The following is a 20,997-nucleotide window of genomic DNA, read 5'->3' as shown; positions in this document are numbered from 1 at the left end:
CCTCAACTATTAGAATTGTGTGTTTCTCCATTGATATTTATTGACAGCATTCAACATTCCTATGTTTTTGCATAACATTTATTAAACAGATAGGTGTTTGGTCAGACCTCCAAGTTATTCTCTCTGACATCGGTGTGATGAAGCAGACTTAGCACCCTCAGTGCGTCTAAATGGGTGAGCCACAGTGGTGTGAGAGGACGGTCTGGACAGAATCTTCTCTTTCATCCTGTCGTACTCCTGCTGCACAGCCAGACCGTACTGAACCTCTCTCTCCTCCAGAGCCTTCTCATTTCGCCTCAGCTGCTGCTTGTGCTGCATCTGGGCCTGAAGGTCGGCCTGGTAGGCTCGGCATAACTCCTTATGTCTGCAGGCAAGAATATAATACAGTAAAATGCCTCTTGTAAACAAATTAGCATAATGTGAACTATTACCGTCTTTTCTCCTCCAGATCTAATAATTTTATTTCTTCTGTCATTTGGGTGAGTTCTTCCTTGTCTCTGGCCAGCTGATCCTGTTTCAGCTTGTTCAGTTCCACTGAAACACATGTCAGAGACATGTCAGATATAGATATAGATATATATATGTATATGTATATATGTATGTGTTTATATGTGTGTGTGTGTGTGTGTGTGTATATATATATATATATATATATATATATATATATATATATATATATATATATATATATATCATACATACTACTATATATGAAACATTGCTTTTGTCTTGTCTTACATTTGTGCTGTATTTGCAGACTGCGGGCCTCCAGTACATCTTTCATGAGTCTGTTCCTGGCATCTCTCTCCATTTCACTTTGTTTTTCACGTTTGGCCCAAGTTTCTCTCAGTTTTTCTTCAATGAGCTTCTCTGTCTCCTGCTCCAGTTGCTTCTGCTTCTCCAGCTCATCAGCCAAGAACTGTCTGTACCTCTGCTGCTCCTCATGCAACTCCATCTAGAGAAAATACAGAAATTTTTAATACAAGCTTGTTTTTACAATTAGTTAAATGTAACTCGCTAAAGCCATCTAGTGTTTTAAATTCAATACTGCTAGTGGTTTCCCCATCTAGTCAAAAGAAATTTGCCAGCTGAGTTTTAAGACATCCAGGTGTAATTCATTCATTCATTCATTCATTCATGGTCAAAGAAGAATGACAAATGATGATATTCTTTCCTTTTTTGAATCATAATTGATATATTGAAAAAAATACTTAAGTTATCAAATAAACATTTATTTTAATTTGAATTTATTGATGTTGACATTAATGGGTTTCAGAATGGTGAAAATTTACAGATGCCAGAGCAATTAACAATTTAAAACAAAATATGGTGGTGAAATGGTGAAACGCTCTCAAAATGTCTCCCATAAGAGGAAGCTGAAATTAATATGTTGCGAATTATAGTTAGGCCTTATTTGATTACTGATACAAACATTTCTGTCTTACTTTTCTTTGGACAGCCTCCTGTTTCTCATCTCTATCCTGGCTGAGAACCTGTTGGAGGATGCTCATATCCAGAGCCAGCTCCTCCTGCTGCTCCTTTGCGAGACGCTTCATCTTCATCCTGTAACTCTGGTCAAGCTGCCTCCTTCTCGTCTGTTGAGCTTTGAGCCTTTGGTGCTTCTCTCGTTGTTCTTGGAGCATTAGCATTTCTTTGTGTTTGCGCTGACAGATCAACACAATCATTTAGAATTCAGATATGCATAAATGTAGATAAAATTATGTGATAGATTAAATATATAATTAAACAGATAAAATAACATAAGAAGTGCTGCCACCCACCAGTAGCTGTGCTGCCTCCTCCTCTTTGAGCTCTTTTGCCTGTTGTTTTTGTTGCTCTGCAGCATCTATTTGAGCTCTCAGGTGAGTCAGGTACTCATTGGATTTCTGCTGTTGCCTTTCAATGCGTTCACTCTCTTTCTTCTCCTCTCTTTGACAAATGGTTTCCCACATCTCTGCAAACTGTCTGCCCTTCATCTGCTCCTCTTGCTGCTGCTCCTGCTTTGACCGCACCAGAGCCATACAGTCCAGACGGGCCTTCTCTTCTCTGCGCTTGGACAGGACAGTTCGGAGTTCCTCACACTGGTTTCTGTGAACACAACATGGATCCCTCAGTCTTCATATGCTCCATACACAAATGTTATTAATACATGAATTTGGACATTTACATAAAAAGCTGTTCCATTTTTTCAGAAACCATTTGCTGTCTTTTGGTCTCTCTTATATCCCTCAGAACTTTAGCTCTCGCTCGCATCTTGGTTTGTCTTTCCAGAGCGGTCTCCCTTCGCTCCTCTGTTTCTTTGAGGAGCTGTTGTTCTTCTGTCTCCAACATAATACGTAGCCTTAAAATAGTAAACATAAATATTAGGAATTTTAGTTTGACACATCAATGTGGATCTATGCTGTAGCAGTCAGACCTCGCTCTCCTCTCTTCAATGCTCAGCTCATACTGGTTAATAGCAGCCTTAACTTGTCTCTCTGTGGTGTTTCTGACATAGTTCCGATCTGAACTCTTGATCCATGAGTTTTTAATATCCCATGACCGCTGATACTTTGTGAACTCTGCAAAGTTTTCTCTCTCAGTCTCCTGTTTCTTTCTCTCCAGAGTCAGGTAATCTGGGGGCTTCAAGGAGGGGAATTTTGCCCTCTTTGGCAAAAGACAAAACAAAACACTTAACATTTAAGTACAATTATTTAATGCTGTGTTAGTTACCAGTTGAGGAGGGTACATACTCTACCTGCTTTTCTCCATGGAAAGGGTTAATGCTTGTTCCACAGTATTCATTAGGGTTTTTTATTGTTAAAAAATACCTTAAAAACAATGCATTCTTACCTTGAGCAGGAATGCTTTTTCACTGATCCGACCTAGCTTACTTATCTTCATGGAGTTAGACCATTTTAATACTATACTGTGGAACATTCCAGGGATCTCCATGCAGACAAACAGGTAGAGTACACACAAAGTTACATAGTACACCTTAAACAACCACAGGATGGAAGTAAAAGTAACACTACTTGGCAATCGCTACAGACCTATTAAGTCCTATTTTTTTAGGCTTCTATTATTAGTTTCACAGAACAAACACAGCCAGACACAACCATAGTTTGGGCTATAGTTTATAGTTAAATTTTTCAGCAACCTTGTGGAATATTTATGTATAAACAAACAACATTAACATTACCTACAATATACGCGGCTAGCTATACAGGCCTCCCAAAGTCACTATTTGCCTTTAGCTTCAGATAAACAGCGCTAAAGTCCCTGAACGAAAGATAAGTCTTTTGTCTTACCACAGCCACAGAATGCGGAGTTGGGCCTCTGAATTCCCGGCATCTGGCTTTATGAGTAACAATCATTTTGATGATAAATATTAAAATGGCCCTAAAGTGTGATTGAAATGCCTTTGTAATAAACTACATCGCCATGCAAATACAGTAGCTGAATTACCATGGCAACGGTAAACACACGTTGAGCCGGGCGAGCAAAAGGGGGCAGGTTTAAGTGTCATTATCACGACAACATAGCTATTTGTGGTTTGGTCATAAAATAATAAGAAATACGGTGAAGACAAAAGAAAAGTTATATTTTCCTGCACTAAACGGTGTTGTTTTTATTTACATTTTTTCTATAGCCTACAGCAAAACAGCGTCATCTACTGGTAGTCTACTGGTAAAGTGAACTCTAGAGATAGCCTTTATCCACTTTATCTGTCCAGATCACATTATGTGCACATTATTACAATAAAAGAGGAAGTGTTTCAGTGTGTTAATTCAGAAGAAGATGAGAAATGCATTAGCTGTTTTGTAATATTGGTGAGTGACTCATATTATCGGAAATCTGCATTTCATTTACATTCGATTGTGGGTTTCATAGTTTGTTCTCAAGTACAATGCCAGCTCATTGTCATCATTAAGAAATGACTACATGACAACAGTTACTGTAAAAATATAACATATTTTGTCAAAAATGCATAGTTTTAGGGTGAACATGGTAAAACAATATACGTTGATACACATGACATATTGTCTGCATTATTTTCAGTAAAGTCTTGAGGCTGATAATTGTTTGAGACCTCTTCTTCAAAATCCTGAAATTTAGTTTCCAACTCAGTTTGGGTATTGTTCCCCAGAAATACCAAATTGTATACTGGGTTAGGAAACATACTTACTTTTGAACATATGGTGCTAGAAGCTGGGGGTAAAATAACTTCACAGGGTATGTATTTTTTAAGAGTTTGATTTTGTGCTAAAATTGTGCTGTAACTAGTGCACTTGTCCTGCAGGATGTAATCGTCCTTATATGATGGATATTTACAGCGAAGCTCTGGGACGGCCATGATGAGCTCTTCACTGGGACAATATAGTGCCACACGCTGATGACAAAATGAACAGACACAGAAAACAATAGTCAAGCAACAATACTGGCAAAGTGGTGGACTAAAGTCCCATAATAATATAATTAAAGGTACACTTTATAAGTTGTCTGGCAGGGGTTCTGCTACTTGCTTGTCTCCATGAAAATGTTTAATGCTCTACTGTGAAACATTGTAGATAAAGAAATAACATCTCCATAGAGACTTGTGGGTAGTGGATGCACCATGGGAAAAGTTACACAATACACTTTTAGTGTGCAATAATTAATAATAATATAATTAAAAGTTTGGGCATTACTGAAATAAATTTTAAGCATAAAATTCCAAACATTGGTTCAAATGTAACATACACACCTGAGAAGGTAACCACTTTCCCGACAGCATTGGTTCAGGGATGGGGGGATATACTTTCTGTTTGATGCTGTAAAAATATAACATTAGATATTACATTTAGCTCTCTGCTTCATGTTCAAACTAATCTCAAGGAAAAAAAACATACCAAGCCCAGTGCCTGTAGCAAATCACAGTGATGACCAAAAGTAAAGCGGATGCCGTAAACAGAGAAATCAGGAAAGCACTGACCAAACTATCAGCTGAAAAACATTAATTATTGCTTAGTTTAAAGGTCCTATAATATGCAAAATTTACTCTTGTGAGCTTTAAGCCATGTTAGCACATTGTTATCTCATCAAATGTACCTGGAATTGTGTTTTGTTTCATTCACACATGACTAATCCTTTATTATTAGTCTGTCTACATCTTCAAAGCTCAAAATGCTCTGTTCTTGCAGTGTTCATGTAGTGGTAGTTTTCATGTTAACAGCTTCCTTTTATCTTTTGTTCAGTAGAGACTGGCAATAACAGGTCTGAAACCATCCAAATTATTCTAATGAAGGTGTATGCACAGTGGAGCACTTTCTGTATAACGGTATGACATCACAAGGTGAAAACAAGTATTTGTTTGAGAGAAAAACTCAGCCTAAATATGGAGGGTTTGTGTGTTAAAAATATATGAATGAAGCAAAACCCAACTACAGGTATACTGTATTTGTGATGAGGACACAACATTATAACATAGAGGAGAAAATCGTGTATTATGGGTCCTTTAATATAATGTAATATTATAGTGAATGATACGTACAATGTGAATTTAAGGTAGCGCGTAAAGTTGTCAGACCACATTCTCCAACTGCAGTCAGCGCATAGACAGAAAATGCATATGTACCAATAGTGAGATTTCTTGCAGTCAGACTAGTGGCCTCAGGATCAGCTGTACAGAGTATTTTGAGCACGTTTCAAAGTTTGCTGAAATGTTGTTTGTCAAAATTTTTTGATTTATTAATACCTGTGCGGATCTTAATGGCTGAACTTTCTTTTGTGCAATGCAGGACATAGCCTTCAATAAAAGCACTCTGTTCTTTTAAGTTGATTTTGTCCCATGATATTTTCACATCTGATGCATGCTGCTCCCACCTCAAGTTTTTAAACAGGTCATCTGGTATCCCTGATAAAACATGACATAAGTTAGAGACTAACACATCTGAAAATAATCAACATTAAACCTCAGCATACTTTGTTCCCTCACATATCCTTCTTTCACGTTGAGCAGCACCGGAGCATCCACTGTGCAGATGAATATTGATACTTTGTATCTAACACCATCTTTTAAGTTCTCTGTAATGGTAAAAAAAAATATATATATATGGTGACTATTTGTATACATGTATAACAAAATATATAACAGGGGTGTCCAAACAGTACCCAGGGTTAAAGCCTGAGAGCTTTTTGGTGAATTGAACCAATTATCATGAATAATACTTTTGATTGCAAATTTAAATTATAACCTCAATATGAAACATTTTAGTGTGATATAGGCAGTCTACAAGTTTACAGCCCATGACAAAATTAGACATCCCCGATAGACCTTTTTAGAGAAGCATACTTGAGTATATGGTGGCACTGGTTTTACTAGGTGGCACTTTGAGCCAGTCCAGATTACAGGCTCCAGACACGGGACACCAATCCAAAATGTACCCACAGCTTGCATTGGGACTAGCTGCCCACGACAACCTAAAGCCACCTTCAATGCCACTAACCCGCGTAGTGTTGCATTTTGGTGTAGCTACGAACAACACAAAACACCATTCATTATCAAGTTACAACAATGCCACATAAAAAATACAGAAAATATCATACCTTGAGCTTGACTGGGAATAATAATTTGTGAGGGGACAGAGCTTCCACATGCATTTCTGACAATCACGTGGATAATGTACTTTTTAAATGAGTTGAGGTTTAGTGCAACGCTGTGATTGGGATGAACAATGCGCCGTGTATTCATTTGTTCTTTCGCCACTGAGTCTGTCCACATCACTTCATAGTCTATAATGTGACCATGGCTTTGGTGGTCTTCAAGCAACTACAAATGTGAGCACGCATTAGACAAGGTTATTCTTTAAAAACCTCAATGTAAAACATTGCTGTTTTTAAACTTACTTTCCATAAGATAAGAGTTTGGTTGCCTTCTTTGTGCATCCACACATCTAGAGCATCAGGAACTGTGGGACAAATATAACTGATATTTTACCCCCGAAAAAACACATATTATCATGTATGTATTAAATAGGGAGTGAGTGTCTTGTTGTAAGTTTGAAGCATAATTGATATAACATTGGCTAATGATGACTAAAAAATATTATATATTTAAATGTCATAAAGACATATATGAATGCGTGTTTGCAAAATATAACATTAACAGCATCCATGCTCACCGTCTCCTTTTGTGGAAAATGAAGTTTGTTGGCTCCAGTCGCCCCATTTCCAAAAATCTGACATTGTTGCACATCGCACCATTACAGTGTAAGTCCAATTAGGTGTCAGGTCATTTAACACAACTGATGTAAGGCCAGTGCCATTCTTTTCATGTTTCAAAGAAAGAAATGTAAAAATGTGTAGAGAACTTATTTTTTCAATGTAGAAAATGTAGAAACGTACTTGGATTTTGGTTTCTCTATTAGTGATATTTATTTGACAAGTCAGATTCAGTAGTTTGTACCTCTGGACAGTCCAAAACCATCTTACACTTGCATTTCTTGCATAGAGAGGGGATATCGTCACATTCTGTGGTGCATACATGTACACTGAAAGGTAATTATATTTAATTTTAATTTTAATGAAGTTTAAAATATGTCTTCATATTGTAAATATAAAGCTTTTTAGAGATGATACCTCTCTTTGTTAGATCAGCTTCATAATTAAGTTCAATGGTGCCAAGAACATTACTTGCAGTTAATGTCCAGTTCCTCTCGCCACAGTCTACTTCAACTTTCTGTGAACATTTGCCATTAGTCGGACATGATCTGAAAAGTAAATACCAAGAAATGTTGAGACAATTATGTTCAGAAATAATATTAAACAAATATTAACTAACTAGACACATAACTGTTCAAGCAGCCTGTAGTTAGTAGTCAGTCTTTTGAAGACTTGGAGGCCAACTCTCCAAAAACATTCAATGGACAGGAAATCTCGAGTTTCACATGTAAGGTTACTGTCAATAGGTCGGTCTAAAACAATGATTTGTTGTTTAGATTTTTATTTCTTTTTCTTTTACTCAAATTTATGACAATATACTCACAGCCAATGACTGCAGATGCTCCAGTCTCATCCGTGTATGTTTTACATATGACATCAGCATCAGACATTAGAGTGGGCTGCAGCAGCTCCATGGTCAGGGCGTATGTGTGATAGTTAAGCATTGAGGTGTTGAAAGGGGCTTCATAGTTACCTAGAGACATTTCCCTGAATGTTTCCCCCACTGGGATAATGCAGCAGAAACTGGCTCTACTTCCCACCTCAAATATATGGTCCTGAGGAAACACCTGTATCTCATCTGAGGGCTTCTGACCTGAACAAAAAATGGGCAGACACTGGTTAAGGGGAATTCTGGCTTAGTGACTCCTTCTCCTGATGGTTTAAACTGCCATAGTATTATCCAAAGGCAGGGCATCCTCCTTGAGTATGAGGTGGAGATTTTGAGCACAACTCACTATCACCAGATATTGCAACATGCAGGGGATTACCACTGAATGTGACTAAATGGAGTAATTCCTCTACCATAGCAAAACCTCTTAATAAAGCTAGATTAATAACCACTACGGCACTAGTTGAACAACTTATACACAATATATAATATCATAATGTATAATGTAATATCAAAAATATATATAATATATACTTTTTACCTGGCAGAATCTCAGTTGTCCACAGACTTGTTTGTTTTTTGCATCTGGACCTAATTTTGACAGAATGAGACGCACACTCAAGTGGTAAGAACGACCTCCAGCTCCACCAATGACTAGACCCCATGTGGTCAGCCATCACTGCAACCTCTTCCTAAACATTTAACCAACAGCATTTTAGCATTTGTTTGGGTTTCTTTTACAAGAAGATTCGTTGTGGCTCTTACATGGTGCACTTGTTTGTCTTCGACTAGCACTACCAGCTCATAGATCAGGTTTTTCTCACACAAACATGATGGGTGGCTGTCCCATGTGAGCTGAAGCTCCTGACTCACATTAGAAAGCTGCATATTCTGTGGTTCACAGTGCAGTGTGCCTGCATTAGGGCAAATCACAATAGTTTAGTAATTGTAATGGTATTTTTCATTTTAGTTTTAAGTTTTAATCTAAATAGGAAATGCATATTTGAACTATACACTGTGCTGCACTCACCGTGTTTGTCTCCTGTCCCAGGTTTGGCAAACATTAGAAAAACAAGTATTATCCCTCTAAGAAGTCCAATCATTGTCTTGGGGAAAACTCTCACAGCCACATTATTTGTTGAAATAAAGTTTAGCATTGCATACAGACGTCTTGAATGAAAACAGGTCCTTACGTGCAAAACTGTGTGAGAGAGATGTGAAGAGCAGACCTAGAAGCAGTTCCTTAGAAGGGGTAAGCTCTCTGTGTAGGCAATGATCAGTGGCTTAGAAATCCATTAGCCACAAAGTTATTATGAAATCCATGTTTGGATGAAGCAGGAAGTGTGTGTGTTTCTGGTAAGAGTGACTCATAGCTGAGCTCTTCCAGACAAGTGAATTGGACCATTTTAATGTGCCTGGACTGTTAAGATAATATTCATTACATATCATTAAAGGCTGTGCAGTTTTTTTTAGTTTTTTGTAGATTTGTTTGGTTTAAGTTTAGTTTCTAATCAATAATATCACAGTGGTTTGTTACATTATACTAAACTGAAACAGCAGCAAGAAAGCAAATACCAGCAGAAGCTGTGTCTGCCAGGAAAGGTCAGAAGTTCAGGAGTGCCTGCTTACACGCAAGCAAAATATATTCAGCATTAACAGGGAGATTGTGACAACTGCAAAACGTGTTACATAATTCAATTTAAAAAAAATAAAATATACACATAAAATATAATACATATTAGGGCTGGGCGATATGGATCAAAAAATATATCTCAATATATTTTGCTATATCTCGAAGAAAAAATAACCCCCTAAAACTGAAAACTGCAAAAACAAATCTGCCAAATTCCACAAGGTCTTTTTTTTTTTTTATTGAAGTGTCAGAGGTCAGCAGTTCATATAGGAACATTTAAGATTACAAAAAACCCTAAGTACATAAATAATAATTTAACTGTAAAATAAAAGAAATAATACATATTTCCTTCTTTTCATTCATAAATAAAACAACTCAACACAAGTTTATCTTTGCATTAACTCTGTTATCCAAACCAGAACCAGAACCATGAGCTCATTTAGCAGAAGAAGCTCAGGATGTTCCTTATTTCAATAGATCGATGTTATTATCCAGCAGTGAGGAGCTCTGAGGTTTAATCCCACAACCCACTGCAGATCAAACCCAACGTTTCCAAACAATATTGTACAAGTGACACTGCAGCAGATTATTAATTAAAATATTCTGCATAAATAAACTTTACATTGCTAAACTTTACAATATATAAAACATAACGACTCTAGAGCCACATCAGCTCGTTTGCGATGTTTAATGCAGTTTTGCTCACGTGTGTTTATATTTTACAGAAACGAAACTTAAGCGAATGGCTCATTTGCATAAACAGCGGACTTCTCACGCAGCTCAGCTCGTTTAGCTTCTTTCGGGCTAAAGGACGAGACTCGGTGGAATATGAGGATGTGCTGCTGATGGTTTTGTCTGTAAATGGTGGAAAAGGTTCGTGGTGCTTGAAGCTTTTCACTGGCACCAACTTTCGGTGTTCACGGCGATAGTGACGAGTGAAGGAGACACGAGCGAACAAAATCAGGGAGGCGGGGGCGCGGAGTCAAGAGAGAGAAGGTAAACAAGTGAAGCGGCGAAATCAGAATTTAATACAAGCTTTATATCGATATATACGATATGTCAGAATTCATATCGAGTTTAAAAACTATCTCGATATATTTAAAATATCGATATATCGCCCACCCCTAATACATGTATTTTAAAAATGATAATACTAAGACCTTTGATTTATTATCCTTTCTTTACACTGCACTGGGGTAGACAGACACGGCTGCCAATGTATGCAACTGTCATCATTAATTAACAAACAATCACTTGCCCACCCTAAATTCTGAAATTATTTTTTATTAGCAGTATATCCAATCAGTTCACTGATGTTAAAAATATAGATTTATCAAAAGTCTATAAAATAAACATCTGCTGCAACAGTTTAGAAAAGCAGTGAAGTATAAAACACTAGTAAATGTCCTGAATGTTAGCAGAGGAAAAAGAATAACGTGACAAACTACTTAGTAACAAGCTCTGTCATAAAAAGTTACCTGTTGATTCTTGACAGTTCCATACAGTATCAGTACTTGTTTCAGTGAATATTTGTTCCATCATATGAAGCTTGTGTTTTAAATCTTTTTAAATTAAAAAAGCTAAATGTTAAAGCCCCATTTCATAATACTGCAGTCAATGAATGAATTACATTTCATTACAGGTGTTTTTAATGCTCATGCATACCTTCACAAACATCCACAAAGCTGACTTCTAACTTGACCTGCTTGTCCCCATCAAGATCTTGTTTCTTTGTCAAGAAGGTTCCAATAAATATCCATGAAGAAAAGAAGGTAGTAGGCCCACCACCAAAAATGTTATGTAATCTTACATTATCTGTGACATTAAGGCACAAAACATTTGAAAATCACTTGAAAGGCTGAATTTGATATGGAGATCATATGCTTCTCTGTTATTACTTATATTTAACTTAAAATTGCTTTGTAAAAGGTCTTCATGTTTGGGACATGTGTTGTGTGACGTTGACTCAAGAATAAGTAAAATTATTATTATTCAGAACATGGGTTTTATGTCCTCTGCTGTGATGTGGACAGGACACTCTCAGCAGCTGCATACATCTGACAAAGAGGGCAAAAATTTGTAACTTTAAAAAAATTATAATAATAAATCAATCACTTAAAAATATCAGATTGTTTTCTCACAGGCACAAATGGCACATCTTGAAAGAGCTCCTGTATGAATCGGCGAGATGGCAGTCGGAATGTGCAGTGAGCAAGCAGGTGTGACACCTCTGAGTACAGACAGATGTCATCAAAGGCACATGGGAACTTCTCCTTTATCCTACAAAGACACATCAACAACATTCAGAAGATGACAGGGATGAACAGAAAATAATGATAATAGGATGCTTACGTTAAGAGGTTGGACTCATGGTTTTTGGTTCCCACAGATGAGCTGAGGTTTATAATTAGACGCAGAATCTCTTTCCTGTGGAGGACCCTACAGGCTGGAGTGTCTGTGGACATAGACTTTCCTCCATCTTAAGATCAACAAGTCCAAGTGAAATATTTAGTCTAGAGTACATGCAAGTTTGTTTGGAAAGAAGAATGCTATGCTAAGCACTTATACCTAAAACAATTTCTGTGCTATGTCCACTGCCAGTGGATCCATGGGAGAACCTATCACTGCAAATTGACTCTTCTGTCAGGTTGATTCGGGTCAAGGTGTCTATGTGGTTTGCTGGAGGTGGAGTGGCCCTCTCTGCAACAGAAGTCTCTTCAGATAGCTCTGAATAATACACTGAAAATTACACTTAACTTCAAACATTAATTTCAAATTCATAAAAAGTGTCCCACCTGGGTAACTGCGGCGAGAGTTAGAGCCAAGCTTGCAGAAGGCAGCACAATACAGACAATTGTTATCATTGTGTTCTTGGAGACCAGTGTCCTCTGAGCTCAGCATCTTAAGTGGGTCTGATAGACTCATTGCCACTAGCTCAGCGAAGTGGGGCCTCGCTGGCTGAAGTCCATTGGTGAACCCTGAGAAAGCAAAGAAAGAAATGGAGAAATAGAGAATGAACAGTGAGCTACCGAGGGCCTACTTTGGGCACTGCTCATGTCCATGCTGGCTCTCACCACTGTCACCAGAGGAATGTTTGGCAGAGAAAGCTTCAGAAGAAGGGCTTGACATTTTTTGGAAGTATGGAGTTTCTCTGACCTGAGCCCCAGAAAACAGCTTTTAGAGATAATGATACTGTATATGTTATTCAAATATAAAGGAAGTCATGGTTACCTGGAACATACAGTTTATATCAACAGGTAAGGCAAGCCCAATGTAATCTTCAGAGGAGGTGGACACTAAAGAACGAACAGAGGAGGAACGCTGCAGTGTGCTTTGGTTAATTGGACTTAGTAGTTTCTCCTTGTCATGAGATGCAAAACTCATAGCTTTTAAGAATCTGAAAACATAAAACAGCATCTGATTATGCACCAGGAAATATTAATTTATTACAAACATATTTGTACACTAGAACTACATTCATCATGTTCATTTTATCTTACTTAAATCTGGGTCATACCTCTTTGAGGTGAGCTTGGAGTCCAGGCTGCCTGTGTTCATGGTGATGGCATCAGCGTATAGTATGTCTTTGGCTGGTGACACCAGTGCCTCATTATGGGACAAAGAAGGCTGGATGCGCTGGTGCTGCAACCTCCTGAGGGTAGCATATCCCAGAGCATCCCGGGGACTTGTGTAGGCATAATGGGCACTACGGAATCGAAGGCTGCAGCTGCTCAGAGGGGTAACAGAAGGGGACCTGAGAGACTGGGCCCTGCGTGGCAGAGTATGGGATGCTCCAGGAGGAACTAGAGAAATGGAGCAGGACTTGAGAAGGGTCAGAGGCTGTGGGTGTAAGACAATCTGGTTGTTTGTTATGCTGTTTGGGCAGAGACAGTCAGTGCTAGACACCAAGGTTTCTCTTGACTCACTGAAGGAGCTAACGTGGCTGGTGGCAGCACCTATGTTCAGACTCTGACTGCGTATCTTCAAACAATCAATATCCGAAACATCCTTACTCTGCTCAGCTGACTGAACTTCTGTCTCTCCACTGCAATGAGTGCGTTCATTTGATACATCGATCTCATCATTTGAGCCATCTTGAGATTCATTCCCATTTCTGTACAAAAGAAGAGAGTGGTCTCCAAACGAGTGGTGGCAACTCAGTGTCTGGGGATTGTCTGAAGTTGGGTCCACCAGTCTGTACAAGGCTTTTTCAAGAAACTCTCTACTTTCCACTTTCTCTCCATTAAGTCCGATATCTGAAAGTCATTAGATGAAATTAGCTCCATATCTTTTTTACTTTTCCAATAGTTAATTCCTACCTGGATGCCCAGTCTGTGTGCCATTGTGCACAGAGCTGGTGTGGTGTAGAGTGATGGGTTTGAGATGTGCCTCAAACTCCTCTGGGACCACCGGCCACAAGGTGCTGCGACTGTGACGCACCGAGTCCCAGCCCTCCTGCTTCAGCGTCTCACAGCCGTGTTTAGTTTTACTCATCAACCCCAGCACATACACACATGTCCTACAGAGGGGAATGAAGGGGCTGTCACTGAGGTTTTTACAATATGATGAGACATAATTGAAGAGCTTTACCCTCTGATTGAGAGGACCTCACAATGATACGCCAGGGCTACAATGTCAGGAATCACGCTCTCCTCCAACAGCAGGTTCAGACCCCAGTTTGTGGAGCCAATATTGCCCTGTTGGGGAATTAATAATAGATTTTTAAATTGTTTTCAAAATAATTAATTTGAATGATTATAATTTTTAAATGTTTCTCACCAAAGCCCAGAGGGCAGCCTTCAGTTGTTTGATTCCATCCCAATGATCCAAGTTTGGAGATCGTACATGGCAGCTTAGATCATACACAACATTCTGCGGTGAATAAAATAAACGGAATTAGTAAGTAGACCTAGACCTAAAAACTAAAGATCTGGATTCTGGTCTCTGAGTGGTGCACTGCAGGCTGCCTCAGTAGCATGGGTCTAATGCAGCAAACTAATTTGCACATATGATAATATCTTATACGACCTGTAAAATCTAAATTACATTTAAAGTACCTGAGATTCCAGAAGCTGGCAGCCAGATTTACTGTGAACAAGCTGTCCATACAAATGCACAGGGAGATAAACATGAGGCTTAGGTTTCCTGACAGACACAAATAATAAAGATCCCAAAACATGAATGATTCAATCTTCTAAAAGTCACAATGGTCCAAGAATCTGCAATTAATATTACAACACATAACATAAATATGTTATTATAAATAAATATGTTGTTACCTTTGACTGCTGCGCCGGACATAGTTATCCCCATTTACAGGCTTTCGATAGGTGGTCAGAGCCTCATTGAGTTGTTCCTCAATGATGTCCACATACCTTAGGTTATAGGACTGTGGCAAAGCACAAGGACATGCATAAAACAATATGCACAATATATAAGATATTAACATTTACTCTACTGTTCACCTTTTGCCACTTTTCCATCTGGTATGTAACAAATTCTTTGTCATTGAGATACGCAAAGCCCTTAGGAATTGACAAAAATCTGATGGACAGAAGGAGCTGTACAACAACTGTAACCTTCAATAGACATTTTGAATAAAGTAAGTGTACCTCAGCAACAATAGAAGACCTTTGTCCCCCAGATGAGTGAGTGCAGGTTTCATCTCAATCAGAGCATGGAGGTTTGCCTGGAAAAACACAGTAAAACAACACAATACTTAAACCAATCTAGTGGTTATAGACACATATACACATCACTCAGTCAATCTTTATTTATAGAGCCCTTTACATCACTCAAGTGCTTTACATTAAAATCAACACAACATAATGGCATAATATGAAGATTATATTTCCTGTCACCTTGTCTCCACAAGCTTCATCCAATATGTCCAAGGCCTCCACTGAAACAGCCCTACTGCGGTCATGAAGTTGGGTGACCAGCAGCTCAATGCCCCAGCTACTGAAGAACTCCACATTTGCTCTCAGAAGCACACGCAGATGTTTAGTGGCATATAACCTACAGGACTATATAATGACACAAAATAAAGGTCCAAAGACATGCAAATGTGATTTTAAGGCCTATTAATTTTTAATATTCATCATCCTACATCTGCAGCAGCTGTGAGTATTTTGGACAGAATAACACGAGAAAGTCCATCGCGACTGTAGTTCAAAGAGGTGACTGTCAGCTTCAGGAGGTGCTCTTGGTCCTTCACAGTACATAGATTGAGCAAACTAAGGCAAAGGACACCATATTAAAAAAAACAACATATTTTGAGTTTTAAATGCAACATCAGATATTAACCATTGGAAGACACTGCATTTTTCAAGCATTTTGACCCCACATGGATAAGATGACAAGGTGCCCAAGAAGAGGAGGTAGTACTGACTGAGTGTAGTTAAAAGACTACTGCTCTGCATGCATTGATCGGATCTAGGGCCAAGGTAGGAGACCAACCACTGGACAATGTCTCTCACCAAATCTTCCAGAAAGCCCTGGCCCTCCTTGTAATTGAAAAAGTTATTTAGTAAATTTGATAAATTAAGAATGTAAGAAGAATGAATGTATCAGTTACTATACCTCTTCAGATTGCATGAGGAACTCGATGAACTGGCAGCCAACAACAGTAATCTGTCTCGCCTTGGGGTTGTCCAGTTCAAGACTGCAGAAAATATTGCTACTGGGCTTGTAGAAAAACAGCAGTCGACGCACAAATCTGACAAAACACAAACAATTTCAAGAAAACTCAGCGGTAAAGCTCTTATTTTTAGTTCAGTGGTAAATCTACTTACATGTGCATCTGTTCACCTTTATTGCTTCGAAGACTGGCATTTGGCCACTTTAACAAGGGAAAAGGTGTCAGCAAACTTTTAATAACACAGTTTAAAATCAAAAGTAAAAACCTTCAAAATTGTTCCAATCAGGCTCCAGTCCCAGTCAAGACTCTCCTTGTGGTTAAGGATATGGCTTTCCTTTAGTGTGGTCATCAAAGCATCCTCAGTGTCCTACAGCAAACAAAAAAACAAAACAAAGATACAAAGAAAATAATACATTTTGTACTTATAATTTATGTAAGTATATGTGATCGCATATGCATCATCATTTTGAGATTTTGTCTCAATAGCTTATTCCACAACAACAATATAAAAGGAGTTATAATACGCCTTTTTTCAGTGACATTTAGAAAACTTTGTCAGAAGAGACCCAGTTTTTTCTGCCTGAACAGTAACCGTGTTATTGGTGGTAGAAGGGGTAAGATTACAAATACCATAGGATCAAATTCACTTAGAGGAGAATAATGCCTTTGATTTGTCTGCTGGCTCCACATAATTATTGTCATGGTCAGCTAGGCATCTGTGACAAAGCAAAAACCCTTTTACATCATTTAAACTTAATCTAATAATTACATAACAGAACACACTATCCGTGGAACAACTTCATAACAATTCAAAACAAAAGCAGTTTGATTTAAAATGAATGGTACCTTGATAATGAAAATGTCTTTCTGAAGTCTGCAGTGCTGGTCACGAGTGTAGTGTGATGCGCCTGATGTACGCAGGATGTGATCCAAATACAGACTACAGGGTTTAGGTTGAACTTTCTTCTTTTCATGGAAGCATTTCATATTATTGACTGCGGCACTTGCTCGCCTTCAGTTGGAAAAGCTGTATTTTGACATATTGTTTGAATGACTATACGGAGGTTAAAATATTTTACTTACAGGCGCTTGTCATGTGGGATATCAAAAGAGGCAGCGACGTTGACAAGGGTGGGTAAGCAGTGCAGATGGAGACTTTGACTGTGTGGAAGTATACGGTTGGCCTAAATTAAGAAAAATTCACACATTTTAAAATACATCTTTTTGTAATAAGATTACCTATAATATGGTTCTTACCATATTAAGCAGCTCTTTCAATAAAATGGTAGCCCGTATAGATATAATATCATCACTGCTTGCAATCACTTCCACCAAACCCTGGGCAGTTCACAATGCATTTTAAATAATAAATCCAAACATGTATATGTCTATTACCTATTATGTACTATAATATTTATTCTTAATTAGGTTGGTTACTATTCACACCTCTAACAAACCACTCTTGATGAAAGCTGAAAGTACAAAAGCCAGGTAGTTGTGCATCAGGTCTGGCCTACAAAAATATTTTGAAGCAAATTATGTTACTACAATAACAAATAAATATATTTCATTTAGTAGTGTAGTTTACCTTGAGCATGATCTGTGTGGAAGAAGTGCTGTTGCTTCAGAAGCCACAAACCCATCAGACAACCTCCAGCTGTCCTGAAATCTGCTCGGGTCTTACAAAAAACAAACAATAATTAATTTTACTTTAGGACAGGACAAGTTATGGTCTCGTTAGTGTACTGACCTACACTACTAAGAGCTTCCATAAAGTTCATGCTGGGGATAGGTATTGTTAAATGAAAAATGTCATATAAAACTTCTAACAAAGCTTTCTGAAAAACAAACAGTATAGTTTTAATACAATAATAACAGATGACAGAGTACCAATGAAAATCAAGAAATTATACCCGCACTTCCATGTTTGGTATACACAAGAGCCCAATCAGGGACTGAATCCCAGTACTGCCTGACTTACAGAGGTTAATGATACCTAGAAGGACAAAATGACAGGAGAAGTTAACTCAATGACAGCCAATCAATGACCAGGACTATGAGCTAATGTAAACCAAGTAATTTACCTGACCAGGAACGAAATGAAGCCACTATAGACATTTTGCTGGCCATAAATCGAGTCTCTCTGTCTTCCCTGTTCAAAAAAAGGATTAATTGCTGTAAATGTTTTTTCAAAGAAAAATTCACACTCACTCACTCACTTTGACTGCCCTTCCTCCACGTCTGGGTTGTGTTTGTAGTGAAAATCTGTATATGGAGCCAGGATTTGCTAAAATGCCCCAAAACAAAAGTGTGAATTGCACAATACACAATAAAGTAGCTGATCCACTTAAAGTACCCATATTACACTGTCTTCTGATCTATAATATAATGTTATTTCCTCATCACAAACATACCTGGAGTTGTGTTTTGTTTCATTCGCAAATGTTTAACACACAAACCCTGCGTATTTAAGATGAGTTCTTTAAAACAGAAAACACCTTGTCACCTTTTGATGCCATGTGGCAATACAGGAAGTGCTCCACTGTGTTTTTAAACTGCATGCACTTTCACCAGAATCATTTGGATGATTTCAGCCTTGGAAATACCAATCTCTACTGAACTTAAGGTAACTTAAGGTAAAAGGTAGCTGTTAACTTGAAAACTATTGCTTGATGACATCACAAGGTAGAACACGGCATTTTGAGCTTTGGAGATGTAGACCGACTAATAATAAATTAGTACTCAAATACGTGTAAATGAAACAAAACACAACTCCGGTTATGTTTTTGATGAGGTAATCACAATTCAACATGGCAAAGAAGTCTCAAGAGTCAATTTTGCATAATATAGGACCTTTAAATACCTCAAACTCTACGTCAGAGCGCACAAACTGGCGTGTGTGTGGGTGGTTGAGGAGGTGGAGGATGGTAGTGATCAGAGCCTCATTGATACGACTCAGCTGACAGTCAGTCACGCTCTTCAGGATGGTGCTGAGGCCACCCGCCTGCGCGACCACAACAGGGTTTTTCAGTGCTGCACAAAAAAAGGCCCACACAAGATTTACCACAACGTCCCTCTGATGGACACCAATGTTTATGTCATTCGTACTCACCGAGTTCACAAATGATCGCCACACAGGCACGAGACAGACGGTCACGCTCATTGTGTCCATCATTGCCTACGGCGATTAGTGAGTTGGTGATAGATGAAGGAAACAGCAGTGGATTTACAGTGATCATCTGTGAGACAGGAGGAAAAGGGTTTTGTTCAGTCCCCATATCTATCCTGTGTGTAACTAATTCTCCATAAGAAAAGAAATGCACTTTATTTAGGCCAATCTCACCTTTCGAACCAGTCTGAGGGCCTGTGTCCTTTCTCCTTCATTATTTTGCTGAATGTCAATGCACCTTCCCAAAATATTTCAAAAAGTAAGTTCAAGTGCAAAATATAAAAAAATATTAGTGAACAAGTGACCAACATCACTTTACCATTTACCTTGCTATGAGATAATCGACCTTGAGATGCAGCACCTTCTCCAGTGTGCTGCTGTCAGTGATGAGGTAGCGTAGGGCTCGCAGTCCTGCAGCCCGCACTTCTTTAGCTTCATGCAGGAAGACTAGGCGCAAACTTACAGAGGAACAAAGACATTACAAAGCATACTCTAAATATTTTTCTTTATATAATGTTCAGACTCACCAAATAATTATCTGCTCCTGTGTAAAGCCAAGCTTCTCTTCAGAAAGACCAACACTGCAAAGAAGCTGAAGCAACATATCAAGAATCTTGTATGTAAAAAATTATGTTTTTTACTTCTAAGATGTTACCTTTACAAAGTTGTTTAAGTGAGCAAGCTTACACATGGGAGAAACTCCTTTCTGCTTTGTGACATTTTTAAGAATTTCAAGAATATTGTCTGCTGGGTCTGAAACAATAAAAAAGCAGCAGCATTATCATTCCTGGTTAGTTCATAGATAGATAGATAGATAGATAGATAGATAGATAGATAATTAGATAGTTCATTATGGATTGCATGTTTCACTTTATGTTGTCATGTTGCATGCTTGTTGTCCTCTTTGACCCCTGGGGTTCCTTTACATGAACTAGTGACCACAAAGTTTAGTGTCAAACAGAAACAAAGTCACATCATGGGGTAAATAATGGCACCATCACAGAAATATCAAAGCTGAAGGTACTGCACGCTATTCAGTACATGTAATTTATAATAATAATAATTTAACACATAGCATAAACTAAATATAGAAAAATATCTATTTGATTTATTTGATTTATCTTAAATAAAATGGTTGATTCAACATGTTAAGTTCAAAATATGCTCATAAAGAAAAATTTGTGAAATCTTGTAAATTTCTGCTCTAACATGCAGACACGGTTCCCCAAGTAAGTTTGTTTCTTGGTGTTATAGGCTCATTAAGTAAATGTGTCTCCAATTGATCATTGACCACACACTCAAGCAGATTACTCCAAAGGACTTTACACTGCAGGAAATAAAAAAATTAAAAAAGGCAATAGGACATCGCGTACACATCAAACGTTGGTCATTTTATGATATGGAGTTTGACTTCCCATAACAAAGGTGACAAAATTACATCTTGGACGTACCTTTGCAAAGATCCAGTGTGACGTTTTCCTCGC

The 20,997-nt window shown here is 38.1% G+C and overlaps 2 protein-coding genes across 5 annotated transcripts; both read right to left on the bottom strand.

The window, feature by feature from the left end:
* Nucleotides 1-64: 64 nt before the first annotated feature.
* On the bottom strand, nucleotides 65-9,341 carry cfap53 (cilia and flagella associated protein 53). The gene is made up of 24 exons (XM_020926389.2): nucleotides 9,102-9,341; nucleotides 8,837-8,985; nucleotides 8,613-8,763; nucleotides 8,006-8,275; nucleotides 7,814-7,934; nucleotides 7,600-7,730; nucleotides 7,366-7,511; nucleotides 7,143-7,287; nucleotides 6,868-6,929; nucleotides 6,568-6,790; nucleotides 6,314-6,493; nucleotides 5,944-6,045; nucleotides 5,717-5,875; nucleotides 5,513-5,641; nucleotides 4,872-4,965; nucleotides 4,727-4,793; nucleotides 4,169-4,372; nucleotides 2,417-2,646; nucleotides 2,168-2,341; nucleotides 1,782-2,088; nucleotides 1,446-1,664; nucleotides 739-955; nucleotides 432-534; nucleotides 65-364 (listed from the first exon to the last, which is right to left on the bottom strand). Exons 1-24 carry the CDS (start codon nucleotides 9,226-9,228, stop codon nucleotides 115-117), a joined length of 3,960 nt encoding a protein of 1,319 aa, XP_020782048.2. The 5' UTR covers nucleotides 9,229-9,341; the 3' UTR covers nucleotides 65-114.
* Nucleotides 9,342-10,420: 1,079 nt separating this feature from the next.
* LOC110161782 (rapamycin-insensitive companion of mTOR-like) lies at nucleotides 10,421-20,262 on the bottom strand. Of its 4 annotated transcripts, none has more exons than XR_008632239.1 (37): nucleotides 20,169-20,262; nucleotides 20,041-20,105; nucleotides 19,840-19,971; nucleotides 19,688-19,751; nucleotides 19,457-19,583; nucleotides 19,208-19,377; nucleotides 18,564-18,631; nucleotides 18,429-18,496; nucleotides 18,258-18,340; nucleotides 18,095-18,182; nucleotides 17,933-18,023; nucleotides 17,791-17,857; nucleotides 17,602-17,682; nucleotides 17,428-17,528; nucleotides 17,191-17,356; nucleotides 16,610-16,711; nucleotides 16,499-16,545; nucleotides 16,287-16,422; nucleotides 16,011-16,210; nucleotides 15,814-15,940; nucleotides 15,566-15,730; nucleotides 15,317-15,393; nucleotides 15,170-15,248; nucleotides 14,984-15,093; nucleotides 14,762-14,849; nucleotides 14,484-14,576; nucleotides 14,295-14,401; nucleotides 14,024-14,223; nucleotides 13,222-13,960; nucleotides 12,936-13,101; nucleotides 12,779-12,860; nucleotides 12,500-12,682; nucleotides 12,273-12,431; nucleotides 12,057-12,183; nucleotides 11,846-11,984; nucleotides 11,370-11,761; nucleotides 10,421-11,266 (listed from the first exon to the last, which is right to left on the bottom strand). XR_008632239.1 is itself a non-coding variant. In XM_020926611.2 (37 exons), exons 1-37 carry the CDS (start codon nucleotides 20,202-20,204, stop codon nucleotides 11,711-11,713), a joined length of 4,374 nt encoding a protein of 1,457 aa, XP_020782270.2. In that variant the 5' UTR covers nucleotides 20,205-20,262; the 3' UTR covers nucleotides 10,421-11,710. The 4 variants fall into 4 exon arrangements, 3 of the variants coding, with proteins under 3 accessions (XP_020782270.2, XP_020782271.2, XP_055010153.1); XM_020926611.2 differs by having other exon boundaries at nucleotides 10,421-11,761; nucleotides 13,222-13,507; nucleotides 13,718-13,960; XM_020926612.2 differs by having other exon boundaries at nucleotides 10,421-11,761.
* Nucleotides 20,263-20,997: the final 735 nt, after the last annotated feature.

This window comes from Boleophthalmus pectinirostris, unplaced genomic scaffold (genome assembly GCF_026225935.1).
Source record: "Boleophthalmus pectinirostris isolate CB_2022bp ecotype Guang Dong unplaced genomic scaffold, ASM2622593v1 HiC_scaffold_18, whole genome shotgun sequence".
Classification (NCBI taxonomy): Eukaryota; Metazoa; Chordata; class Actinopteri; order Gobiiformes; family Gobiidae; genus Boleophthalmus; species Boleophthalmus pectinirostris.
The sequence above is the reverse complement of the archived record's forward strand: the minus strand, read 5'-3'. Positions and strand labels throughout refer to the sequence as shown.

Excerpts from the sequence above, each read along its gene's own strand:
- cfap53 (XM_020926389.2), bottom strand. The coding sequence starts at position 9,228 with ATGCTAAACTTTATTTCAACAAATAATGTGGCTGTGAGAGTTTTCCCC. Across the intron at positions 8,764-8,836 it reads AAGACAAACAAGTGCACCAT|GAAGAGGTTGCAGTGATGGC; the intron begins GTAAGAGCCACA and ends TTAAATGTTTAG. Across the intron at positions 7,512-7,599 it reads AGCTGATCTAACAAAGAGAG|TGTACATGTATGCACCACAG; the intron begins GTATCATCTCTA and ends ATTACCTTTCAG.
- LOC110161782 (XM_020926612.2), bottom strand. The coding sequence starts at position 20,204 with ATGTGTAAGCTTGCTCACTTAAACAACTTTGTAAAG. Across the intron at positions 12,184-12,272 it reads TAGCACAGAAATTGTTTTAG|ATGGAGGAAAGTCTATGTCC; the intron begins GTATAAGTGCTT and ends GTTGATCTTAAG. Across the intron at positions 11,762-11,845 it reads AAGATGTGCCATTTGTGCCT|ATGTATGCAGCTGCTGAGAG; the intron begins GTGAGAAAACAA and ends CCTCTTTGTCAG.